This window comes from Schistocerca serialis, chromosome 9 (assembly GCF_023864345.2).
Source record: "Schistocerca serialis cubense isolate TAMUIC-IGC-003099 chromosome 9, iqSchSeri2.2, whole genome shotgun sequence".
Classification (NCBI taxonomy): domain Eukaryota; kingdom Metazoa; phylum Arthropoda; class Insecta; order Orthoptera; family Acrididae; genus Schistocerca; species Schistocerca serialis.
In genome coordinates, this window is record NC_064646.1 from 168,471,078 (window position 1) to 168,496,029 (window position 24,952).

A 24,952-nucleotide genomic window follows, 5' to 3' on the forward strand; every position below is an offset into this window, starting at 1 on the left:
ATTGATAATGATTCTAATTTTTGTGTAACCTCAGAACAAAATTGGTTCCCATTTATAACCTCCCTACAGGAATTCATTCACATTTAACCTCCACACAAAATTTGTTTCCCATTTAATGTACCCACAAAATTCTTTTCTCATTTAATGTAAGCTCGAAACAGAAAAATTCCTAAACCTCGTAATAAAAAATAAATTCAGTAACCTGGTAAATTTTGGACGACAGCAGTGCTGCGTCATGGCCCTGTAAGATCATTCTGAATAAAAAAGGAAAATTTCTTACCTCAATAAAATTGTCGAATATATCTGCTCTTACAATAAATTTTTCCGGCACCGCTCTGTGCAATGCTGGCCGACAGATTGGTCATTTGTGAAAGGAAGCAACAGATTTTTCTTTTGCAACAATCGGAATGATCATGGATTGGAGAAATTAGTAAATTCTTTAAATTGACATGAATGCTTGTTAGAAATTACTTTATATGACGAAATTTATTATTAGGACATTCTTAAGAGATTTACATGGGAGTTCAGATAACATTACTAGATATGCGCGACGCTGCTTTTTACCTTATACAATAATACTCAGGCTCCGGCATCGCTGCACCGCGACCGGCCAGCCAACACGATACACCACACCAGACCAGAGCAGACTCCAGACCAGACTAGCAACAACTTATTGCTACAGCTACACAGTACCTACTCAGTCAACACTGCTCTCTGGTCAGCGATTCTATTATACCTTGCATATCGCAGGCAGCGCATGAGCAATACATCGAAATTACATCTGCTCGGACCTCTTACATCCATCCAATGCTTAATAATGAAACTTTGCAAACCAAGGGCCTAGTCCAAGTTTCTTAATTGAGCGCCTTTCCGGCGATTTTCCTTTTCCCTGCCTGGGAAAGGGGACCTATGGTTTACGTGGAATCCAAACCACTTGTCGTTCACGGCGAATCTTCACATAACTGAGAGGTGAAGGTTAGATGTATCTATGTATGTATTAAACTGGGGACCTAGAAACGATGAAGAGGCTTCGTCTCACCGTAGCCTTCAGTGGTCCACAACCCCACAATAGGCCACGGCATTCCACCCACACCACCACCGCCCTACAGCAATAACGTAGATAAATTAGAGACTTAAATGTCTCAGGGAAAATTTAATTTAAGATCTATCCGATCACATGTAGTACGGCGCTTCCCCATTATGTCCACTGCTGGGCTGCCCTGGTAATAGTGACAATATAAGGGGAGGTGTGAATTGGAGTTTGTGTTGGGGAGGGTGTTCTACTTGGGTAGTTCCTGCAGAAATGTCAAACATAAAGCTGTGGTGGTATAATGGTCAGCATATCTGCCTCGTTAGCCAAAAGACCGGTGTTCGAGTCCTGGCTGGAGCACAAATTTTAATTCACTTCTTTAGCTTCCAACGTTATCGTAGATGAATTAGAGACTTAAGTATCTCAGGGAAGATCTAATTTAATCAGTGTCGTTTTGAACAAGCTACTAAAATAAATTATGGGCAGATTATAGATAGCAAGGCTCTGTACATTAGTTGTAGATAGGCACATATAAACCTATGCACCGAATGAAGCCTCAACTGCAGATACTAAAATCTCTTCATGAATTAACGAGATAGCGCTGAAATGAGCGTGTCCAACTTGTACAGGTTATTAGACTGATTGTAGCTGTTTGATAACCACGAAGTATGGAAATACACAAGAAAATGAAGGGGCGCACAAGAGATTCTGTCAAATAATGATCGGACGGCAGCAAAACACTTAGCTTTACCTGAGGAAAAGCATGGATGATTTGGTGTTTCAGGGGTGGCTGTACTTTCGAGTTACCGTAGTAACATCTATTAACAACTATTGAACGATCAAAATAACGATCAAATTCTTAAATGATCTGTCCGTCGGAAACTGGCAGCATTCCTTACACTTGTTGGGCTTCAGTAGTCAGGAGCACTACTATGAGAGGGTGCGAGACGTAGCACATGAGGTCGCATGATGTCAGTGAGGTAGTGTTCAGCTGTCACAGTTGCCGCAATCACTACAGGCCATAACCTGATTTCATACCTGATTGATTCGTAGTGGCGGTCATACATGGTTGACCGAAACCTTGTTCATGAGTATGAGCGGTATGGCTATCAACTACCTGGAACACACTTTAAGTGCCTGACGCTAGTTGACACTGCACTTGTAGCACTGTAATCGCTAAATCCAAGATGGCACTAATGGGAAATTCAAAAATCTGAGATGGGTTCAAATGGTTCAAATGGCTCTGAGCACTATGCGACTTAACTTTTGAGGTCATCAGTCGCCTAGAACGTAGAACTAATTAAACCTAACTAACCTTAGGACATCACACACATCCATGCCCGAGGCAGGATTCGAACCTGTTACCGTAGAGGTCGCTCCGCTCCAGACTATAGCACCTAGAACCACACGGCCACTCCGGCCGGCTCTGAGATGGGAATTTAAAAATACGAGACTGCGGAGTGGAAAAAGCAAGCAAGATGGAGGAACTAGCCCAGTTGCAGCTAGCATGAAATTATACAAAATTAAAAAATGAAAATTAAAAAAATGAAATATGATAAAACATTTGTCATCTTCTGCGGAAAATGCTGACTTATACTATTACACAGTGGAGAATTCACGACGCTTCAATGGGCAGTACTAATACACATTCTAAGAGGTAAGAAACGATGGTTACTATGCTTTACAACAACTTCGCAAAGCCATCCAAACATAGTAACCCCATTGTAACTTTATCTCACAGTACAAAACGTTTGCCATCTGCTATTGCACATATTGACATATATTCGCCCCATACATCACGAATTCTAACAAAATACCTCCTACGTCGTTGTGTTATAACAAACAGGGGCAGAGGCGATCAGATTATTTAGCAAAAACCGTCCAAAAACAGAAAAAAACCTACTAAAACCGGTTACACCAAAACAGTAACAAATTACCTCCATGCACCACCTTTGCTTTGTTACACAACATTGTAATGAACTGGAACAATGATGGTCAGACTAGTTGACACATGGTGGCTACCAATATCCCAACCACAACTGAGAGTGGGGGGGGGGGGGGAGGAAGGGGCAATAATGGTGTGTTGACAAGATGGCACAGGGTGGGGAAACGATGATTAGTTGACATATCATGACTACCTTTACCCCAAACACAAATGGTTCAATGACGGTCGGCTGAGAGGGAGTAATGAAGGACTGTTTGTAGAGTGCTGCGATGATGATCAATTTATTTGGGCAATAAAATTCACATGTTATGACTACTGTCACTTACTTGATTGCCCAATGTATCACTATTATTACACAAGATTGTAACGAACTGCCTGATACGTCATCGGCCAAGAAAAATTGAGACTTATTCTGGCAAGCTGTGACATGTTAAAAAGGAAAAAAAAAGAATCATCAACAAGTTGAGACTTGTTCCAACAAGCAACACACTAGTCAAATTCATGAAGTCACATGTACACGTCAGCACCCTATCCACAACATCACATGTACACGTCAGCACCCTATCCACGACATCACATGCCACACCCCTTTACTATGATGTCATCATGATGGCATGAGTAAGTCATTGACCTAGACCGTATGACTTCACATAGAAGATGGCGGGGTCCATTACGTCACAGTGGCGTTCATCTTGATGATCAGTAAAATACAACACTGTGATCAATTGGTTTTTTATATAACTGGTATAAAGTCACTGTTATATTCCAGTAATTATTCAGAGATGAAGAGGCTGGCACAGGGTGGACGAGGACAGCTGCATCAAACCAGACTTTTGACTTTAGACCACTACCATGACAAAAATAACAATAACAACTACTACAAGATTTGTTACGAAAACTTCCTTGTACCATGACAAGCTTTCTACGTTCTTTCGTTTACAGCAGTTATTTCAACAATTTTTTTCAAATTATTTTTACAAATATTTATAGAACATTTATGTTTGTAATAACTTTCTTATTTTGGCTAGAGATATTCTTAGAATACAGTCTGAAATGCTTGTAAGAGTGCTGCTCGGGAGCTTATGGGGACCATTTATGAGTTAATTAGCATGGAAGTTAGCCAATCAGTCCAATCCGTGCACAAACTTGGCCAGAGACGATGTCGCTAAATGTGTTCCTCACTTGGTTTCCCAAAACCAAAATAAAGGGCAATACAAAAATAGGACATGGGGCATTAGTAAGGATCGAACACAACCAAAGGCTGAGCAGTCTCGTGCGCTATCTTATACACTCCTGGAAATGGAAAAAAGAACACATTGACACCGGTGTGTCAGACCCACCATACTTGCTCCGGACACTGCGAGAGGGCTGTACAAGCAATGATCACACGCACGGCACAGCGGACACACCAGGAACCGCGGTGTTGGCCGTCGAATGGCGCTAGCTGCGCAGCATTTGTGCACCGCCGCCGTCAGTGTCAGCCAGTTTGCCGTGGCATACGGAGCTCCATCGCAGTCTTTAACACTGGTAGCATGCCGCGACAGCGTGGACGTGAACCGTATGTGCAGTTGACGGACTTTGAGCGAGGGCGTATAGTGGGCATGCGGGAGGCCGGGTGGACGTACCGCCGAATTGCTCAACACGTGGGGCGTGAGGTCTCCACAGTACATCGATGTTGTCGCCAGTGGTCGGCGGAAGGTGCACGTGCCCGTCGACCTGGGACCGGACCGCAGCGACGCACGGATGCACGCCAAGACCGTAGGATCCTACGCAGTGCCGTAGGGGACCGCACCGCCACTTCCCAGCAAATTAGGGACACTGTTGCTCCTGGGGTATCGGCGAGGACCATTCGCAACCGTCTCCATGAAGCTGGGCTACGGTCCCGCACACCGTTAGGCCGTCTTCCGCTCACGCCCCAACATCGTGCAGCCCGCCTCCAGTGGTGTCGCGACAGGCGTGAATGGAGGGACGAATGGAGACGTGTCGTCTTCAGCGATGAGAGTCGCTTCTGCCTTGGTGCCAATGATGGTCGTATGCGTGTTTGGCGCCGTGCAGGTGAGCGCCACAATCAGGACTGCATACGACCGAGGCACACAGGGCCAACACCCGGCATCATGGTGTGGGGAGCGATCTCCTACACTGGCCGTACACAACTGGTGATCGTCGAGGGGACACTGAATAGTGCACGGTACATCCAAACCGTCATCGAACCCATCGTTCTACCATTCCTAGACCGGCAAGGGAACTTGCTGTTCCAACAGGACAATGCACGTCCGCATGTATCCCGTGCCACCCAACGTGCTCTAGAAGGTGTAAGTCAACTACCCTGGCCAGCAAGATCTCCGGATCTGTACCCCATTGAGCATGTTTGGGACTGGATGAAGCGTCGTCTCACGCGGTCTGCACGTCCAGCACGAACGCTGGTCCAACTGAGGCGCCAGGTGGAAATGGCATGGCAAGCCGTTCCACAGGACTACATCCAGCATCTCTACGATCGTCTCCATGGGAGAATAGCAGCCTGCATTGCTGCGAAAGGTGGATATACACTGTACTAGTGCCGACATTGTGCATGCTCTGTTGCCTGTGTCTATGTGCCTGTGGTTCTGTCAGTGTGATCATGTGATGTATCTGACCCCAGGAATGTGTCAATAAAGTTTCCCCTTCCTGGGGCAATGAATGCACGGTGTTCTTATTTCAATTTCCAGGAGTGTATGTCATGAGAACTGACCCTAATTGTACCTGGCGTGCTGCTCGAATATATGCAAGCAAATGCCTAATTGGCTACCTTTAATGCTAATTCACTCAGAGATGAACACTTATTTCTCAAACCTAGCCTGCAACACCCTTTTTGCAGGCTTTTTCTGAGTAGCTTGTAGTTATTATCTATCTCCTCCAAATATAGAATAACATTATATTTTTAGACTTTCAGGGCATACAGCTAAATCTTTGTGCAATTCGAGGCAGTTTAACATATTTGTCCTATCTTCCACCATTATTGGACGTAATTTGTCTTCTGATAATATTGATCATTCTATATTCTTGTCACTTCTTCGAAACTCAGCTCAGGAGGACTGAAGATAACCTATCATTTTGTCTTTCTCCTGTAATTATATTGATTAGTTTTGGTACTTGGCGAACATATTTTATTTTTAATGCTTTGTCTGAGAGTGACTGATATAGTAGGTTTCTAACTTTATCTTTAACGCCAACTTCCTGAATTATTTTATCTAAGATTTTCATTTAAATAGTCATAAGATCTTAAAAATTTTCAAAGTTATATGATACTGGAGTTCAGTAATCAGTGAATTAGTGGTTTTAAGTTGAATACATACTCTTTCTAATTCCAAATTTGTATTCATCCAAATAATTTTCGAGTACTGACTCAGACTTTTTTACAGTCACATTTTTGAGAACATTATATAAGCAAGTGGAAAAGGAATATACCTCTGTACAGCTATTGATATTTTGTTTCTCTTCTTGTTTAGACAATGGGTGAATTAATGTGACTTTCATTCTCTGAAAATATCCATAAAATAATTTTTCAGTAGTATATTACAACAGTTTAATTTAGACTATTTACAACAAATTATACATCAAATGGAAGATAACCTAATATACATTTTCTTATAAATATTCAGTACGTGCGACTTTTATTATGTGGCACACATCCTACCCATAATTCATTACTTCTCACAGTTCTGTTAACCAGTCCAGAGTAATGGAAGCAATAGCCTCTTCAGTTCTGTGTCTCAGCTCTGGAAAATTATTAGGTAGTTGCGGAACATAGACATGATCTTTTATAAAGCCCCAAAACAAAAAATTGCATGGCATGAGTCCAGGTGAATGTGAAAGCCAGCTGAAAAGAAATATTTCATGTTGACCATTACAACGAATCCAACGCTTAGGGATTTTGGTCTCGTAAAAAGTGATCGAATGGGGGGGTGTTCCGTCTTTCTGCTAAATAAAGTTTTGCAGAGCCATTCTTGCAACATATCCAGATAAGCCACGTCTGTTTCAATAGCTCCATGAAATGAAAATTCACCATACACTTGATGCTGGCACAGAGCGCAGAAAACGTTTAACTTTGAGTAATTTCTTTGACGTTGTACCATTTCGTGAGGATGTTCTGACTGCAGAAACGATCATTGCGGCTATATACCTCCCCACTTAGATGAAACACCACACGGTCACGGAAGTCATTTTCCCGCTTTGAAGTACGTATCGATTGTAACGGATATGGGCCCATGTGCAAACCTCATCTTAAAACTTTTCACACTTTCGCCTTTGGCAACTGAAGTTCAAGACTTGTTTCCGAACAGTCTTCTGAGTACTGCGAACGTACGAAGCTCTGACATAGTCAAAATTCTCTTCAGACACTTTTGGTCTTCTCGTTGCTTTCCCTTTACACATACATACGGTCACTTCGAACTGACTAGACCATCTTGCGGATGTTTTTGCATAATGGGGATCACAGTTAAACTTTAAACGAAACGCACGTTTTACTGAAATTACAGATTCACTCTTTGCGAACTGTAGAACGTAATACGCTTTACGCACAGGGGTCGCCAACTTTGCATGGGCGCTGCAAAGGGGAAAACAGCAAAGTAGTACTCGCACGCGTTCTCATCTAAAAACATTTGAATTACTCTTTAATTATGAGCTTCAACCAACATTCTACATCAGTTTGTTCGTCGTCGTCGGTGTTCTACGTCAGTGTTGTGTTAGGAGCTGTTCTCATGTGACGTCCGAGCTTTGATTTTAATCATGTGCTGACTTGTACATAGTGTTGCTGTCAGTGATTGTTACGTGGTACGCCGCCCATCGCAACTTTTAAGCTCCGGCCATCGTTCGCCTTGTATTTCTTTTAATCGTCACAGTCTGTTGTTTTTTTGTATACAGTTTTTAGATTTTTATCACCTTTTTTACAGTCTCCCCCTTTTTACGCTATCTTTCATTGTGTTTCCCCCTTTTTTATATCTGTTTTGCCATATTTCCTCCTTTATGTTGTTTTAAATGTCTCCCTGTTATGCACTGTCTGTCGGCTGAAGAGCGGCGCCTATGCGGCTGCCAGTCCACCCCATATGGGGCACTGAAATACGATAAGGAAAAAAAAAGTTCTACAACGATTACAGTTGATACTATTAAAATTTATAACTGGGATATTCTTCTATGAACACCGTTTATAATCTTCTCCATTAGCTCTATTATTGTTTAGAGTTTTAGTCACATCCTTAATTTTATTTTTATTGGGTGGAGGAAATGTTTTACATTTTTATGAATTATGTAAAACCTTAATTAATGGTATGGTTGTGGTACGTTCAGAAGCTGATCGAAGTATTTGGTAACCATTTCATATTCATTACCATTATTTAAGCCAAGTCTACCGCTTGCACAACAGGAATATTTGATATCTATTACTTTTATAATTCTGATAAAGATTTCAGAATAATTTTTTTGAACTAACCTTCCATTCCTGTAACTTAGGACTTTTAGAAATACCTTTTCAACTTTCCTTGATATTTTTTCTTTCACTATGATTAAATATTATTTTATTATTTATCATTGTTCTTTTATAGTTGTCATTTGCGGCCGTATGATGTGATTTTTTCTCACCATTGCGACACTCATTTTGTCCTGACTTGATTTTGTACTTTTGTATTTACGAAGTTGTCTTAAGCCTGGTTGACATGTCACTTTCATGGTTCGGAGTCAGTTGTTTATTCATGTTGTTTTGATGTTAGATTAGATTAGATTAGTACTTGTTCCATAGATCATGAATATGACACTTCTTAATGATGTGGAACATGTCAGGTTAATAAAAGGTGTCTATACAAGATATTAAATTAGACAAAATATTACATGACATTCAATATTCTTAATTTTTAATTTTTTACTTTTTTTTGTGGGGTTGGGAAATTACCCACTTACTATATCCAAAAATTCATCTAATGAGTAGAAGGAGTTGCCATTAAGAAATTCTTTTAATTTCCTTTTAAATGCTATATGGCTATCTGTAAGACTTTTGATGTTATTAGGTAAGTGAGCAAAGACTTTTGTGGCAGCATAATTTACACCCTTCTGAGCCAAAGTTAGATTTAACCTTGAATAGTGAAGATCATCCATTCTCCTAGTGTTGTAGCCATGTACACTGCTATTGCTTTTGAATTCATTTGGATTGTTAATAACAAATTTCATAAGTGAATAAATATATTGTGAGGCTACAGTGAAGATTTCTAGCTCTTTAAATAAGTGTCTGCAGTATGATCTTGGATGAGCTCCAGCAATTATTCTGATTACCCCCTTTTGTGCAATGAACACTCTTTTACTCAATGATGAGTTACCCCAGAATATGATGCCATACGAAAGCAGAGAATGAAAATAGGTGTGGTAAGCTAATTTACTCAGATATATATCGCCAAAATTTGCAATGACCCTAATAGCGTAAGTAGCTGAACTCAAACGTTTCAGCAGATCCTCAGTGTGTTTTTTCCAGTTCAACCCCTCATCAATGCATACACCTACAAATTTTGGATATTCTACCTTAGCTACCAATTTCTGATCGAAGTCTATATTTATTAATGGTGTCATTCCATTTACTGGGTGGAACTGTATATACTGTGTTTTGTCAAAGTTTAATGAGAGTCCATTTACAGAGAACCACTTAATGATTTTCTGAAAAACATCATTTACAACTTCACCAGTTAATTCTTGTCTGTCGGGTGTGATAGCTATACTTGTATCATTGGCAAAAAGTACCAGCTTTGCATCTTCGTGAATATAGAATGGCAAGTCATTAATATATATTAAGAACAGCAGAGGACCCAAGACCGAACCTTGCGGCACCCCATTCTTGATTGTTCCCCAGTTTGAGAAATCACCAGTTTTTTGCATATTATGTGAACTGTTTATTTCAACTTTCTGCACTCTTCCAGTTAGGTATGATTTAAACCATTTGAGCACTGTCCCATTCATACCACAGTACTTGAGCTTATCTAGAAGTATTCCATGATTTACACAATCAAAAGCCTTTGATAGATCACAAAAAATCGAAACGGGCGACTTCCGGTTACTCAGTGCATTTAATATTTCATTAGTAAAAGTATATGTAGCATTTTCCGTTGAGAAACTCTTCTGGAAACCAAACTGACATTTTGTTAAAACTTTATTTTTACAAAGGTGTGAAGCTACTCTCCAATACATTACTTTTTCAAGAATTTTGGATAAGGCAGTCAAAAGAGAGATATGGCGGTAGTTGTTGAAATCAGTCGTATCCCCTTTTTTATGCAGTGGCTTAACAATGCCACACTTCAGTCTATCTGGGAAAATGCCCTGCTTCAGGGAGCCATTATATATGTGGCTAAGAATCCCACTTATTTCTTGGGAACAAACTTTTATTATCCTGTTGGAAATGCCATCAATTCCATGTGAGCTTTTATTCTTGAGAGAGTTTATTATCTTCCCAATTCCAGAAGGAGAGGTGGGTGGAATTTCAATTGTATCAAATGGTGTGGGTAAGGCCACTTCCATTAACTGCCTTGCTTCTTCTAATGAACATTTAGATCCTATTTTCTCTACAAAACTTAAAAAATGATTATTCAAATTGTTTTCGACTTCCAGCTTGTTGTTTATCAAGTTTCCATTCGCTTTGATGGTGATACCATCATCCTGTACTCTTGGTGTCCTGTCTCCCTTGTAATAATATTCCAAATTGTTTTGATTTTGTTATCAGAGGTATTAATCTCAGGCGTGATGCACATGCTTCTGGACTTTTTAATAACATTTCTTAATGTAGCACAGTAGTTTTTATAATATTTGGCTGTTTCTGGGTCATTACTCTTTCTTGTTGTTAGATACAGTTCCCTTTTGTGGTTACAAGATATTTTTATTTTTATTCCTTTAGTAAGCCAAGGTTTTTTGCATGGTTTCTTATAATTAGATTAAACTAATCTCTTGGGGAAACAGTTTTCAAATTCTCTTACAAGTGTATCATGATATAAGTTATATTTTAAATTAGCATCGGGTTCCTCGTACACCTCATCCCAGTCTAACTACTGAAGATTTTCTCTGAAATTTCTAATTGTTGAGTCATTAATTGTACACACAACGTTGGAGGGTAGTTTTGAATTACTGAATGGAGCTATGTCATATACTGCAACTAGCTGAGCATCATGATCAGAAAGCCCATTCTCAACAGGACAAGAATTTCTGTTTTTAAACCTATCTTGGTCTATAAAAGTGTTATCTATCAATGTGCTGCTCTCTTTCACTACACGAGTAGGAAAATTAATGACAGATGTCAAATTGAAAGAACCCAGCAAGACTTCCAGGTCATTCTTCCTATTACACTCTTTCAGTGAGTCAACATTGAAGTCTGACAGATAGCACAACAAGGCATCCAAGTTTTCCAGGAGTAAATGAAAGTTTCCTGAAGGGGACCTATATACTGTCACAATTATCAAAGAGCCCTCCTTCAGTTTAAGTTGACAGGCACATGCTACTGTATGTTGCTCTAGACAAAACTTTTTTGTATCTAAGCTTTCTACACAATGATGACTTTTGACATATATGGCAACTCCTCCTCCCACCTTATTCTCACTACTCATATGTGCAGCTAGTTTATAACCACTGATATTTACCTTTTCCATATCAGACACAATGTGATGCTCAGGCAGGCATAGTATATCTATTACATTATCAGATTCAATGTCATCTAAACAAACCAGGAGCTCATCTACTTTATTCTTCAATCCCAGAATATTTTGGTGAAAAATGGTAACATTATTTTTTACTTTACTTTTGTGAAAATCTACTTTTCTCTTTAATCCACCAATATTTTGGTTAAATATGGTAACATTATTATTTACTTTCCTGTTGTGAGAATTTTGTGAGCTTTGGACCTCTTTAGCACCTGCCTGCCTGAACTTCTCATTGGACACTGATATTAGTCTAAAAGAGAGGTACATCCATGAGTACTAGTGTCCCCCCTTATGGATTTCGCTAACAGCACTGCCAGTTTACCCTTCCCTTTCCTATTGAAATGTAGGCCATGCCTTGTGAAATCCCCCTATCAATAGCCTCGACTGGAACCAATCCAATGTCTGAAAGTGTGACCACCCTACGCAACTGATCCAACTCCATATTTACCCTCCTGACAGAGCAGTTCAGCTGGGGCTGATCATGCCGCACGAAAGCAGGCACCAGCCGAACATTGGTATGGATCGTTGCTGAGGCTATTTTTACCAGGTCACACTCAATCCTGTAGCCCTGATCCCTATCAATACTGTTTCCCACTCCACCCACTATCATCACATGATCCTGCTTTGTGAATCCCTTGCACAAGGAACCTATATCCTCTACCAACTGGCTAAGGCTTGCACATGGCTTGAAAAAGTTTGTGACCTGGCCACTGTGCTTGGCTCTGGCTTGGAAATTCTGGATACCGAATGAAACAACAAGTTTATTGTTACCAGACAGTATTTATTCATATTCATGACAAGTTTTTAAGGTTTAAATCTCCATCAACTGGAGGCTTTACATGCGTTAGTATGACACATGTGTGTGCTGTGTCTCCAGTGGTCACAGGCCCCTTTCTCTCTCATAACACATCTCATGTAAACTGACATATTTTTTAAACAAAGATGGTTTCTGCAAACTGTTGGTTGTGACTTTTAGAAATAATTTTCAGATACCATCTTTGTTTGCAAAATATGACAGTTTGGATGTGATACTTTACGACAGAGAAGGAAACCCGTGTGTGCCACAAGCTACACCATATCGTAACACAACACTCATATGACATACTGACATATGAAAATCCACCAGATGATGGGGGTTTAAACCTCCGATTTTTTTCCTTTATTGTAATTTCATTCCCCTGCCCCATATAGGCAGGGGACGGCTGGCAGCAGCACAGTCCCTCATTCTTCAGCGAAATGGCTTTAACAAAAATACTAGGGGAAATCTTACATGAAAAATGGGGGTGAAAAGGGGGACATAAAAGTACAGTAAATGGAGATGATGGAAGTTAAAATATACACTAATATGGGGACATTGGGAGACAATTAAAAAGTCGACATTAAGTCAAAAGAACACAGCTGGTGATTCGTTGTGTACTTAAAATCACTGGACTCAAACACAAGGTAAAAGTCGCCAGAGTATAAAATTCACACAGAGTGAGACACTTAAAAAAAACCACTGGAAATGACGAAACACTCACAAAGAATAAAAGAAACCACTGGTAGGGACCTGCCAAGGGACTGGAGGTTGGAGAGGAGGGAATAAGAGGGGATGGGGGGTTAGGGAGGTGGCAAGATGAGGAAGAATGGGGGCAGGGGGCGCCCCAAGAGGCAGGAGGTGGGCAGGGTGGGAGATGAAGAGGGAAGACAAGGCAGGAAAGAGTGCAGAGACACTGAAAGGGAGGATGGGAGAGGTAGCAGATGAAGGAGGGGGAAAGCCACTCGGGAGGGAGTGGAGAGGGAGCCCTGAGGAGCAGGCAGGAGGAAGGTGGGGTTGGATTTGGTAGGAGGGATAGACATCAGGGCGAAATTCATCATCTGGTGGGGGGATAGGAGCTGGAAGTTGTGTTGGGAAAAGAGTTGGAGGGTGTGGAGATGAAGAGAGGGCAGGACACAACGGAAAAATTGCGGCAACGGACTGGGGATTTTAAACCTTTGAAACGTGTCGTGGTTATAAATAAAGAGTGACTGCTAAGAGTGAATTGTTTGTTTGACTCGATATCAATAACAGTCATGGTAAACCTTAACCTAAAATGTTCACATTCAGAGTTCTGGATACTCTCCATAATTACCAGGTTGCATTGTATAACTATTTATAAGAACGTCATTCTGTGTCTCAGACAAGGACAAATTGTCTTCATGGTTTGCTGTGATGTCTATTGCACAACCGTCATCTCCCGAGAACTCACGAGGTAGCGCAGTGGAACTGCAGGTGCAAACAACTAGCGCCACCCGAGTGGTGGTGTTTGAACTGCCTAGAAGAGACACGAGTCATGTGTCTACAGTTCATAGCTACTCATTGAGACAACGACCCCCGAATCTGTGCTGGTAGTTACGTAAGCTGAAGATGGAGGGGGTAGAAGGGAAAGGAAGGGTATTATGGATTCACTGCCCATCGAGAGAATCAATTATATGACTGCTTGGCGTCTGTTCTTTCGGACATATCCCAAAGAACAGGGACCCACATCCATATAACGTGCTGGTAGTGCTACATCAGGTGTCGAGTGACAGCACGATGACACATTATACGCATGTACTGTGTCGAATCTACAAGCTGTAAACTGGTCTTCGATGAGCTGGTACAGCTAGTGGTGGAAATGAACCAGAGTGTTCCATAAATGAGGAACGACACGTTCAAGCAGGCTCTTGCTCAATTTGTGCATGTGTTGCGCTTTTTATTGACTGCTGGTTGTTAGTTCTACGACTGGTCACAGTAATGACAAGTTGGATCACAGACTGGATTGTTTATTCTTAAATCACCGTACTGAACTGAGAGGATTTTGTAGTATAACTTCGTATTGTGTCTTATGTAATTTTGTAACTTTTGTACTTTTGTGCGACATCTAAATTAGACTGTAAGCAAATGTTGTCATGTTTTGTTCTGGTGAAAGTAAAAACAAGTGGTTTTCCTCAGATTATAAAGACAGATTAGTTTTAATTAATTTTTTAATTCAAAAGTAAGTTGTCAACTGTTAGAGCGAAAATTGTAACTCCAGAGTGGTTTCTCACAATCTCCATACTATAAATGCAGAAATGCAGTTCGGATGTCTTATTTATAAATATCAATAAGCCCACATTTCACAGTGATGATGATGATGATAATTGGTTTGTGGGGCGCTCAACTGGGCTGTCATCAGCGCCCGTACAAGCTCCCAATTTTTACACCGTCCAATCTAGCCACTGTCGGGAATGATGATGATGATGATGATGATGAAATGATGAGGACAATGCGAACATCCAATCCCCAGGCACAGAAAATCCCCAATCCGGCCGGGAATCGAGCTTGGGACCTGGTGATCCAGAGGCAGCAACTCTAGCCACTAGACCACGAGCTGCGGACAGATTCCACAGTGAAACCAATGTTCCACCATTACGATGGAAATGGCATTAATATTTTTTAGGCAAAAAATTCATTTCTTTTTGGACGTCCCTTATTAGGACAATGAATTTCGTTCTCGTTTCACTGGAATCAAATCGTTTTCCACTAACTAATATCTTAACATGTGATGATGGGTGGAAGACATAGGGCTTCATACCTAGTGAACAGAGTAGATATTGTAACAACACCTACTTGACATCTCTCAACTATCCCACAGTGCAATTATGTTTGTCAGTTGGTGCTTTATCCTGACCTCTTCTCCAACAATTTCTCCATCCAAGTCGCTCAAAATATTTCAGCAGTGCTCTTCAGCAATTATTTTATCGTCACCAAGATAACTAGTGAGAAGATGCCATTTTACAGCCCAAAAAACACTCGTCATAACCTTCCTGATAGTTGAATTTCGATTTCACATTTTCAGCAATTTTTTCCTCTCGATCATGGTTTTGATTGGTGATTCTCTTCATGTTTGAAGTGGTGGGCCAATGTCTCATTCAACGGAAGAATTGTGGAGGAAACAATTACGATTCCTGATTTGCAATTAGTCAGGAATCAATAGATGTGGCAAGCATCTTACATAAAGCTCTATCGTCCTGAATTCTTCATGTAATATGCACCTCACTCTTTCTTCCAATGTAACTACCACATAACTTATTTCACGTACGTTCAATCACCAACCCTGGAATAGCGTATGGTACGCTTTCATAAAACGTTCAAATGTGGTTACGGTTCCGAAATGTTCTTCACACAGGATCATCTTGAGAAGAAGAAAGATTGCGTTTAAACTGAGCGACTCATTTCTTAGCTGCTGATAATGAAATAATGGATTTGTTGTAAGGATGCACCAGCTTAGGATGAATTTTCATCGCCGAAAAAAAAAAAAAAAAAAGACTGATCGGTTATTCCAGCTTACAGATTTGGATGTGAACGACAGCAATACAACGAAGCTACTTTAAAAAGCCGTATAAAGAAACCCATTCCGTTCAGCAGGTTGTCGCTTGAATTCCGTCACAACACAACATGTTGTAGCAAAGCAAAAAGTATGTCGATATGAACGCCACTGGACAACAGAATTAAAGGACCACTTTTTCGAAATCCCGTAACTGTCTTCCACTGCGCTCTAGACGTTCGAAATTTGGCTCGAAGGTACCTACAATTTTCCACTAGTGGTACAAAAGCATGGCATCCTGTGACGTCATCCCCGGGTTCGCCGACGCTTCAAACAGCAATGCGTTGACACATGCGAAAAAGGGCCAGCAGCCAGAAGTTCGTGTGACAAGTAAGGTGGTTTAATGATGTGATATTGGCACCAAATTTCACCACAATTCTGTATAAGGATACCATTCCACCCCTGCTTTCCATGCCTCTGGGATGGAGGTCAGAACGGCGACACCCAGTGTTGAAATCACGTGGTTTTCCTGTGGGTGGCCGCGGCAAAGGTTTCAGACTCACTGCCGCTCACAATCGACACTGAACTGCCATAGTGGGTGGCATAATTTGGTCAATGAAACAAATCTTTTCCTTAGGGTGTTGATCCCCGCACATTTCGCGGTCGGGAGCAACAGTTCTCAGTGCGATAAGCAACAGGACGCCATTTTGGACAACCTTTGATGCTGCTGACACGCCCGGAAGTTTCAGTCCCCCCTCTAAGATACTGTGGAGTTGCATTTGAGAGGTGTCAAGGGGTTGCCTACCTGCAGGCGGCTAGGGATGCTTCCCAGGTTTTCTCTGCAAAAGCACAATGTTGGCGAGAGCCACTCAAGTATTTCCGAATTTAAGGATCTTAGATGGACCCTATACCATTACAGTTATTCGTGTGTCAATGTCGCACTCACCCATGATCACATCACAGGAGAAAGTAATTGAGGGTCAGAAAAAGCACAAGCACTCTTAGCTGCTTCTGATCACGTTCTAATTTCGTTGAATGGCTTTGGACTATCCAACCTGTACACAAGAGCAAAGGTTGCGGTTCAGTCACGTGCAATAGGGACGCAGCCCCACAATGTCCTTAGAGATGGGGTTGAAACGTCCAGGGATTCAGAGGCGTCAAAGGTTGTCAAGAACGCCGTTCTGTTGCTCATCCCAATGTGAACTGCCGTTTTTGGGCGCGAAATGTGTGAGAATCGACACCCCAAGGAAAGGGATGATTTCATTCACGCCTCTTATGCCACCCCCTGAAGCCTTATCGTGAAGGTTGTGAGCGGCAGTGCGTCCAGAATGTATGCCTTGGCTCCCCATAAGAACACCGCGTGATGTCAACGCTGGGTGTTGCCATTCTGACCTCCATCGCAGAGGTGTCAAAATAAGGGGGCGAAGTGTGGGTAAGAGAGGGGGTGTGCCGATCTTCCTATCGCGTGAGACGTGCACAGTGGCGTTGTGGTGAAGTCTGGTGCCAATGTGACATCATTAACACACCTTGCACGTCGCATGAACTTCTGAGCTCTGGTCTTTTTTCGCATGTGTTGACACCTTGATGTCTGAAGCCTCCTCGAGCCTGAGAGTGACATCCTAGGGCACCACGCTTTTACACCATTACAGAGGAAAGTCGTAGGGATCTTTCACACACATTTCAAATTTCTGCGTTTCAAACGCAAGAAAATTACGGGATTTAACTTACTGTTTAATTCTGTTGCGCAGCGTATAATTCAAGATGAGAAATTTTCCTTCCTATCAGCCTTCTGCCAAAAGTCTTAAAACCGTCGCTCACTGATGTTGAACCAAGGTTCTACACTCCTGGAAATTGAAATAAGAACACCGTGGATTCATTGTCCCAGGAAGGGGAAACTTTATTGACACATTCCTGGGGTCAGATACATCACATGATCACACTGACAGAACCACAGGCACATAGACACAGGCAACAGAGCATGCACAATGTCGGCACTAGTACAGTGTATATCCACCTTTCGCAGCAATGCAGGCTGCTATTCTCCCATGGAGGCGATCGTAGAGATGCTGGATGTAGTCCTGTGGAACGGCTTGCCATGCCATTTCCACCTGGCGCCTCAGTTGGACCAGCGTTCGTGCTGGACGTGCAGACCGCGTGAGACGACGCTTCATCCAGTCCCAAACATGCGCAGTGGGGGACAGATCCGGAGATCTTGCTGGCCAGGGTAGTTGACTTACACCTTCTAGAGCACGTTGGGTGGCACGGGATACATGCGGACGTTCATTGTCCTGTTGGAACAGCAAGTTCCCTTGCCGGTCTAGGAATGGTAGAACGATGGGTTCGATGACGGTTTGGATGTACCGTGCACTATTCAGTGTCCCCTCGACGATCACCAGTGGTGTACGGCCAGTGTAGGAGATCGCTCCCCACACCATGATGCCGGGTGTTGGCCCTGTGTGCCTCGGTCGTATGCAGTCCTGATTGTGGCGCTCACCTGCACGGCGCCAAACACGCATACGACCATCATTGGCACCAAGGCAGAAGCGACTCTCATCGCTGAAGACGACACGTCTCCATTCGTCCCTCCATTCACGCCTGTCGCGACACCACTGGAGGCGGGCTGCACGATGTTGGGGCGTGAGCGGAAGACGGCCTAACGGTGTGCGGGACCGTAGCCCAGCTTCATGGAGACGGTTGCGAATGGTCCTCGCCGATACCCCAGGAGCAACAGTGTCCCTAATTTGCTGGGAAGTGGCGGTGCGGTCCCCTACGGCACTGCGTAGGATCCTACGGTCTTGGCGTGCATCCGTGCGTCGCTGCGGTCCGGTCCCAGGTCGACGGGCACGTGCACCTTCCGCCGACCACTGGCGACAACATCGATGTACTGTGGAGACCTCACGCCCCACGTGTTGAGCAATTCGGCGGTACGTCCACCCGGCCTCCCGCATGCCCACTATACGACCTCGCTCAAAGTCCGTCAACTGCACATACGGTTCACGTCCACGGCGTTGCGGCATGCTACCAGTGTTATAGACTGCGATGGAGCTCCGTATGCCACGGCAAACTGGCTGACACTGACGGCGGCGGTGCACAAATGCTGCGCAGCTAGCGCCATTCGGCGGCCAACAAGGCGGTTCCTGGTGTGTCCGCTGTGCCGTGCGTGTGATCATTGCTTGTACAGCCCTCTCGCAGTGTCCGGAGCAAGTATGGTGGGTCTGACACACCTGTGTCAATGTGTTCTTTTTTCCATTTCCAGGAGTGTATTTAATTTTTGCACAGTTAGGAAGAACAAGATTTGAGTTACGGTGTTTTGGTTGTCGTTCAGACAACGCGACGCTGGACCGCCGCCTGGGCCACAACTACCCGATGCTGATGTGGTGGTTCGGCGGGCTGCCGGTGAGCTCGCCCGGCTACGAGGCGGCCTACATCATCATGTGCTACTGGCTGGTGCTCATGTACATCTGCACCAACGTGCCCGACGCCTACTACGTGGGGCTCATCAACTACATCACCGCGCAGCTCAGGCTGCTCCACATCGCTCTGCCCAAGATGGCGACCCTGGAGCCAGACGCCGTGCTGCCCGAGAAACTCGCCCACTCTTACGGACTCACCATCAAGGCTGATGTACCGGCCGACGCTGAGGCCCAGGATGTCATCCAGGATAGAGTGTACGCCAGGCTAGTGGAGTGCATTCGATTTCACCAGGAGATTATGAAGTTGCGTAAACTGTTTTATAATCTTTACGTTGTTGTTGTGGTCTTTAGCCTGAAGACTGGTTTGATGCAGCTCTCCTTGCTAATACTTCCTGTGTGATCCTCCTTATCTCTGAATAATCATGGTAACCTACATCCAGTTGAACTTGTTTACTGTATTTATCCGTTAGTGTTCATCTACAACCCTCACACTCTGCCCTCCCCCCTCCCCCTCCATCATGAAACTGATTATTCCATGATGTCTCAAGACGTGTCCTATCAATCGATTCCTTCTTTTAGTCATGTTATGTCATAAATTTCTTTTTTTCCCGGTTTGATTCAGTAGCCCCTCATTAATCTTCAGCATTCTTCTGTAGCACCACATTCCAAAATCTTTTACCGTCTTCTTGTTTGGACAGCTCATCGTTTCGCTTTAACTTCCGTACAAGACTAAACTCCAGAGAAACACCTACAGATAAGACTTCCTAAAAAATTAATATAAGATGTTAACAAAATTATCTTATTCCAAAATTCTTTTCTTGCTGTTGCCAGTATGCCTGTTATATCCTCTCTACTTCAACCAACACCCGTTATTGTGCTGCCCAAGTAGTTTATCATTTACTAACATCTCCTAACCTTATTCTATCAGCGTACTCTGATTTAATTCGGCTACATTCCGTTAATATTGTTTTATTTTCGTTGATATTCTTCTTACACCCTCTTTCAAGACACTGTCTATTCCATTCAAATGTTCTTGCAAATTATTTGCCGTCCCCGACAAAATTAGAAAGTCATCGACAAACGGTAAAATTTTCATCTCTGTCTCTGAACTTTAATTCCCTTTTCAAATTTTGCCTTGCTTTCCATTAGCGTTTGCTCAATGCACATAACGACAGGTTCTAATTTTGTCTCAGTCCCTTCTCAGCCACTGCTTCCCTTTCACATTCTTAGACTCTTATAATGGCAGTCTGGATTCTGTACAAGTTGGAGATAACGTTTCACTCCTTTTATTTTATCCCTGATACCTTCGAAATTCAGAGGGTGTCGTCCAGTCATCAATGTCAAAAGATTTCTTTAAATATGCAAATGCAATAAACGTAGGTTTGCCATTGTTTAACCTATCTTCTACGATAAGTCGTAGGACCCGTATTGATTCAAATATTCCTGTATTTCTCTGGAAATCAAACTGACCTTCCCCAATGTCAGTTTCTAGCTGTTAAACCATTCTTCTGTTAATAATTCGCGTCAGTATTTTGCAAACATGAAGTATTAAAATGATACGTCTGTATATTCACACCTGGCAGCACCTGCTTTACATGGAAATCTTTATACTAATATTATTATTAATTTTTACAGTTATTTATATGGAACTTATAACATGAACTAATAATGTATGGTAGTTCTTGCGAAATTTCTTCACTAAGATTAGTAAATACCCTTCTACGAAAGAATGAGCATCCACATCGGGAACGTCCAGTCACTTGTCTGTACAACACTGTGGCTATAGACACTACTTTAATTACTATACAAAGTACACAATTATTTTTAAATATTGTCTCGGGACGACAGAAATTGTTAAAAAACATTTTAAATAGCTGTGGCTACTCTGTATATTTTGTACGACTCATCCAATACGGTGTGATCGGTGAAGTTACGGCTAAAAGTCTCATCTCAGAGGAATTTCCTGTGTTAGCACCATCTCTAAATCAGCTTCTTTTCATGAAGTTACGTGTTACAGCAGTTTATTTTGATGTGTATTGATCAGCACGTAATCTTTCGTAAAATACACTGCTTGAAAATTGCCAAATAACAACTGACACCGGCTAAGGAACAATTGCCAGTTGGTACGGAACAACCGCCAATTCCTATGGAACACCCGGTTAATGATAGTAAAATGAATTGTGGAAGCCGGGACATGTTAATTGCAGAGATGCCTGTGGACGAACGCTCTGTATGCATTCGACAGCTCACGCAGTACGATATTTGTCGGAAGTTGTTGTGGAACTGATTAGTTCCACGTTACATATGGTATGGCAACATGTCCGCAAGACATCATTTCAGTGATATTGTGGACAACCAGTTGGACTGTTCTAAGCAGTCCACAATGTCACTATTTTTTTTTTCCTTTATTGAATTTCAATTCCCCCCGAAGGGGGCGGGCTGGCAGCAGCTTAGTATGCCGCTCTTCAGCCTACAGACTTTGTTAGAAAGATGAAGAGAATAAATAATAAAAACAGGCGATAAAATCGGAGACTTAAAGAGTAACATGGCGAAAAGAAATCGTGGAACTTAAAACAAAGAACAGAGGGATGATGACGCTAAGAAAATACATACAAAGCAGACAGGTAAAACAATAGACAGACAATTAAAAAAAACATGGCGACAGTCTGGTTTCTGTTCGCAAAAGACGTAAAATTCATACCCAGCGACAGCATGGTTTCTGTTCACGACACGAGAAAGACGAACAACACTGAACAGTCACTGGAACACTGCACTAAAAAGTTTGCAAATGTGACATACCACAGCCGAGAGCAGGTGGGGGGAAACTGGACAGATGATGGGAAAATAAAAAAGGGGGGGAGCCGGGAAAGGAGCCGATGGAGGATGAGGACCCATAAGAGGGGTGGGGGGCGCTGGGCAGACGCGACAGGGAGTGGGGTAGGCAGAGGAGGGGAATACAAAAGGACTCGGGGGGGGGGGGGGAGAAGAGTTCAAAAATGGTTCAAATGGCTCTGAGCACTATAGGACTCAACATCTGTGGTCATAAGTCCCCTAGAACTTAGAACTACTTAAACCTAACTAACCTAAGGACATCACACACATCTATGCCCGAGGCAGGATTCGAACCTGCGACCATAGCGGTCACGCGGTTCCAGACTGAAGCGCCTTTAACCGCACGGCCACACCGGCGGGCGGGGGAGAAGGGAGGTAGGGAGAGGTTTAGTGGGGAGAAAACAGGACGGAAGGGGGGAAGAATGTCACCACTGTGGCCACAGTATAGGATGTGCACAGAAGTGTCATCTCGCGGTCAAAAAGGCCACTGAAGGTGAAAATGCTATGCGAAAGCATGCCAATGGTCGTAGATGCATCACCAAACCGCAAAAGGATCGATACCTAGCCCATGTGGTAAAAAAGAACAGACATCTCTTTCCTAGGCAGATCGCTGCAGACGTTGCAGTCGTTACCGATATACTTGTCTCTGCCAGAGCCATTTCGCGGCGATTAAATCAGGCTGGTTTGTATGTTCGCAAGCCTGTTGAATGCATTCCACTTCAGCCACGTCATCGTCGACAAAGAGTTCGTTAGTGTAGGGAGAGATTTGCTGGGGAGAGCACCAGTGGTCCAGAGTGATGCTCTCCGACGAATCCCGCTTCACTGTGGCAAGTGATTCTGGCCAAAAGTTAATATGGAGAGAGGAGGGTGGGGGTGGGGGTGGGAACGTTACACACCAAAACCAAATAGAGCACGCGTGGAATGTTCTTGGTAGACATGTTTCTCAACAAAAACCTCCTCCTCGAACCGTGCAAGAATTGAAAACCGACTTGAGAGAGGAGTGTAACAAAACAAAACAACACAACATACACATAGCTGAAAGGATCACTCGAAAGGAACCCTTCAGTTAAAATGGGGGATACAAACATCAAACGAGCTAATGTTAAGCGCTATAGATGAGAAATTGAATTTCCATGAACACATAAAGCTAGCAACAGACAAAGCAGAAACAATACTGCATAAACTAATGAGACTAACAAGGGAAGGCCGCCAATTGTGAAATTCAGATTCGATTCATACTGCGCATAATAAAAGCTCATGGCCAGAGGTGTAATGTGGCAAAGCACCAAGATGCACTTCTCAGCCGTTGTCGAGAAAATCGACAGTTAAAAGAAACCGTTGCGGTGAAATACTCTCTACGATTAATAGTTTTCTACAGCGTCGTGGCGCAGCGGTAAGCGCTCGGGTTCGTAATCCGAAGGTCGCCGTATCAAATCTCGTACAATGCAATTTTTTTATTATTACTTTTTTGTAATTCATATATATATATATATATATATATATATATATATATATATATATATACTATTAATGAATTGCTTATGCATGTTGGTGAAGGCGGATCGCTCTCCAATTGTACCGCCTCCATTTTTCCGTTTTTTTAACAGGGTGTACCAAAGCTCTCCCGTCCGCACTGATTTTCGACGATATTATAAGTTGCGCTAGGGACCGCATCTACTTTCTTTCGAAGTTAGCAGGCAACTACGCTGTTATGCGGCGGCTCGTTTCGGCCCAATCAACATCTGTCCTTCAAGTGTAACGAGCGAGTAACGGAGTTTATATTTCATACCTGCCACCGCGAATTTGTGTTCGTGGGGTCTCTATTCTAATTCGAACGTTTGACTTACGCTATACGTATTCGTTTCGGAATATCGTTTCTACGTCTTCCGTTAACTATACGTGGTTAACATTATGAAGACAATTAATAACATTTGTGAAATACAACTTTGTTTGCGGAAAACATAATGATGTTCGAAGTCGCCAATTTTTCCACGACAAACGACTTTCAACAACTTATTATATGCATAATTGTTGCAACTGATTGCCGGGAATTTATATATATATATATATATATATATATATATATATATATATATATATATTTGAGTTACAAAAAACAAATACTAAAAAAAAAAGTTGCATGTTGCGACATTCGATCCGGCGACCTTCGTATTACAAACCCGAGCGCTTACCGCTGCGCCACGACACTGTTGAAAATTATTAATCGTAGAGAGTATTTCACGGCAACGGTTTCTTTTAACTGTCGATTTTCTCGACATCGGCTGAGAAGTGCATCTTGGTGCTTTGCCACATTACACCTCTGGCCATGAGCTTTTATTATGCGCAGTATGAATCGAATCTGAATTTCACAATTGGCGGCCTCCCCTTGTAAGTTGAAAACGTTACAGACTACCTCTACCAGTCATCGGACACACCACTGTACGATCTTCGAATCAGTACACAGCGTCGCAACTAGCACTTATTCACCAAAAAAGCTTCAGTCAGACGAGGGCACAGAAGTGTCCTGCTTAGGCTATTCGGTGCCTTTCGCACCACCTCAGTGGGTGCAGTTTGTTTGGTACTCGGAATATGCCCCATAGATATCACAATCAAACACAGAGCTGCAAGGTACTGGTTAAAGACGGGGAGACAAGATAAGGACACACAGTGACTGGTGTACCGATACAGACGACATGTCGCCTTACAAGTTGACGGTTGGATACATGACA

General features: G+C 42.6%; 1 protein-coding gene across 2 annotated transcripts in view; it reads left to right on the forward strand.

Annotated features, from left to right (window-relative positions):
- Window positions 1-24,952, forward strand: part of LOC126419762 (odorant receptor Or2-like) — a 134,430-nt gene that overhangs the window by 58,426 nt on the left and 51,052 nt on the right. For both annotated transcript variants that reach the window (XM_050086936.1, XM_050086937.1), the window contains exon 4: window positions 19,304-19,694. In XM_050086936.1, coding sequence (XP_049942893.1) covers window positions 19,304-19,694 — 391 coding nt within the window. The remainder of the gene's footprint in view (window positions 1-19,303; window positions 19,695-24,952) is intronic.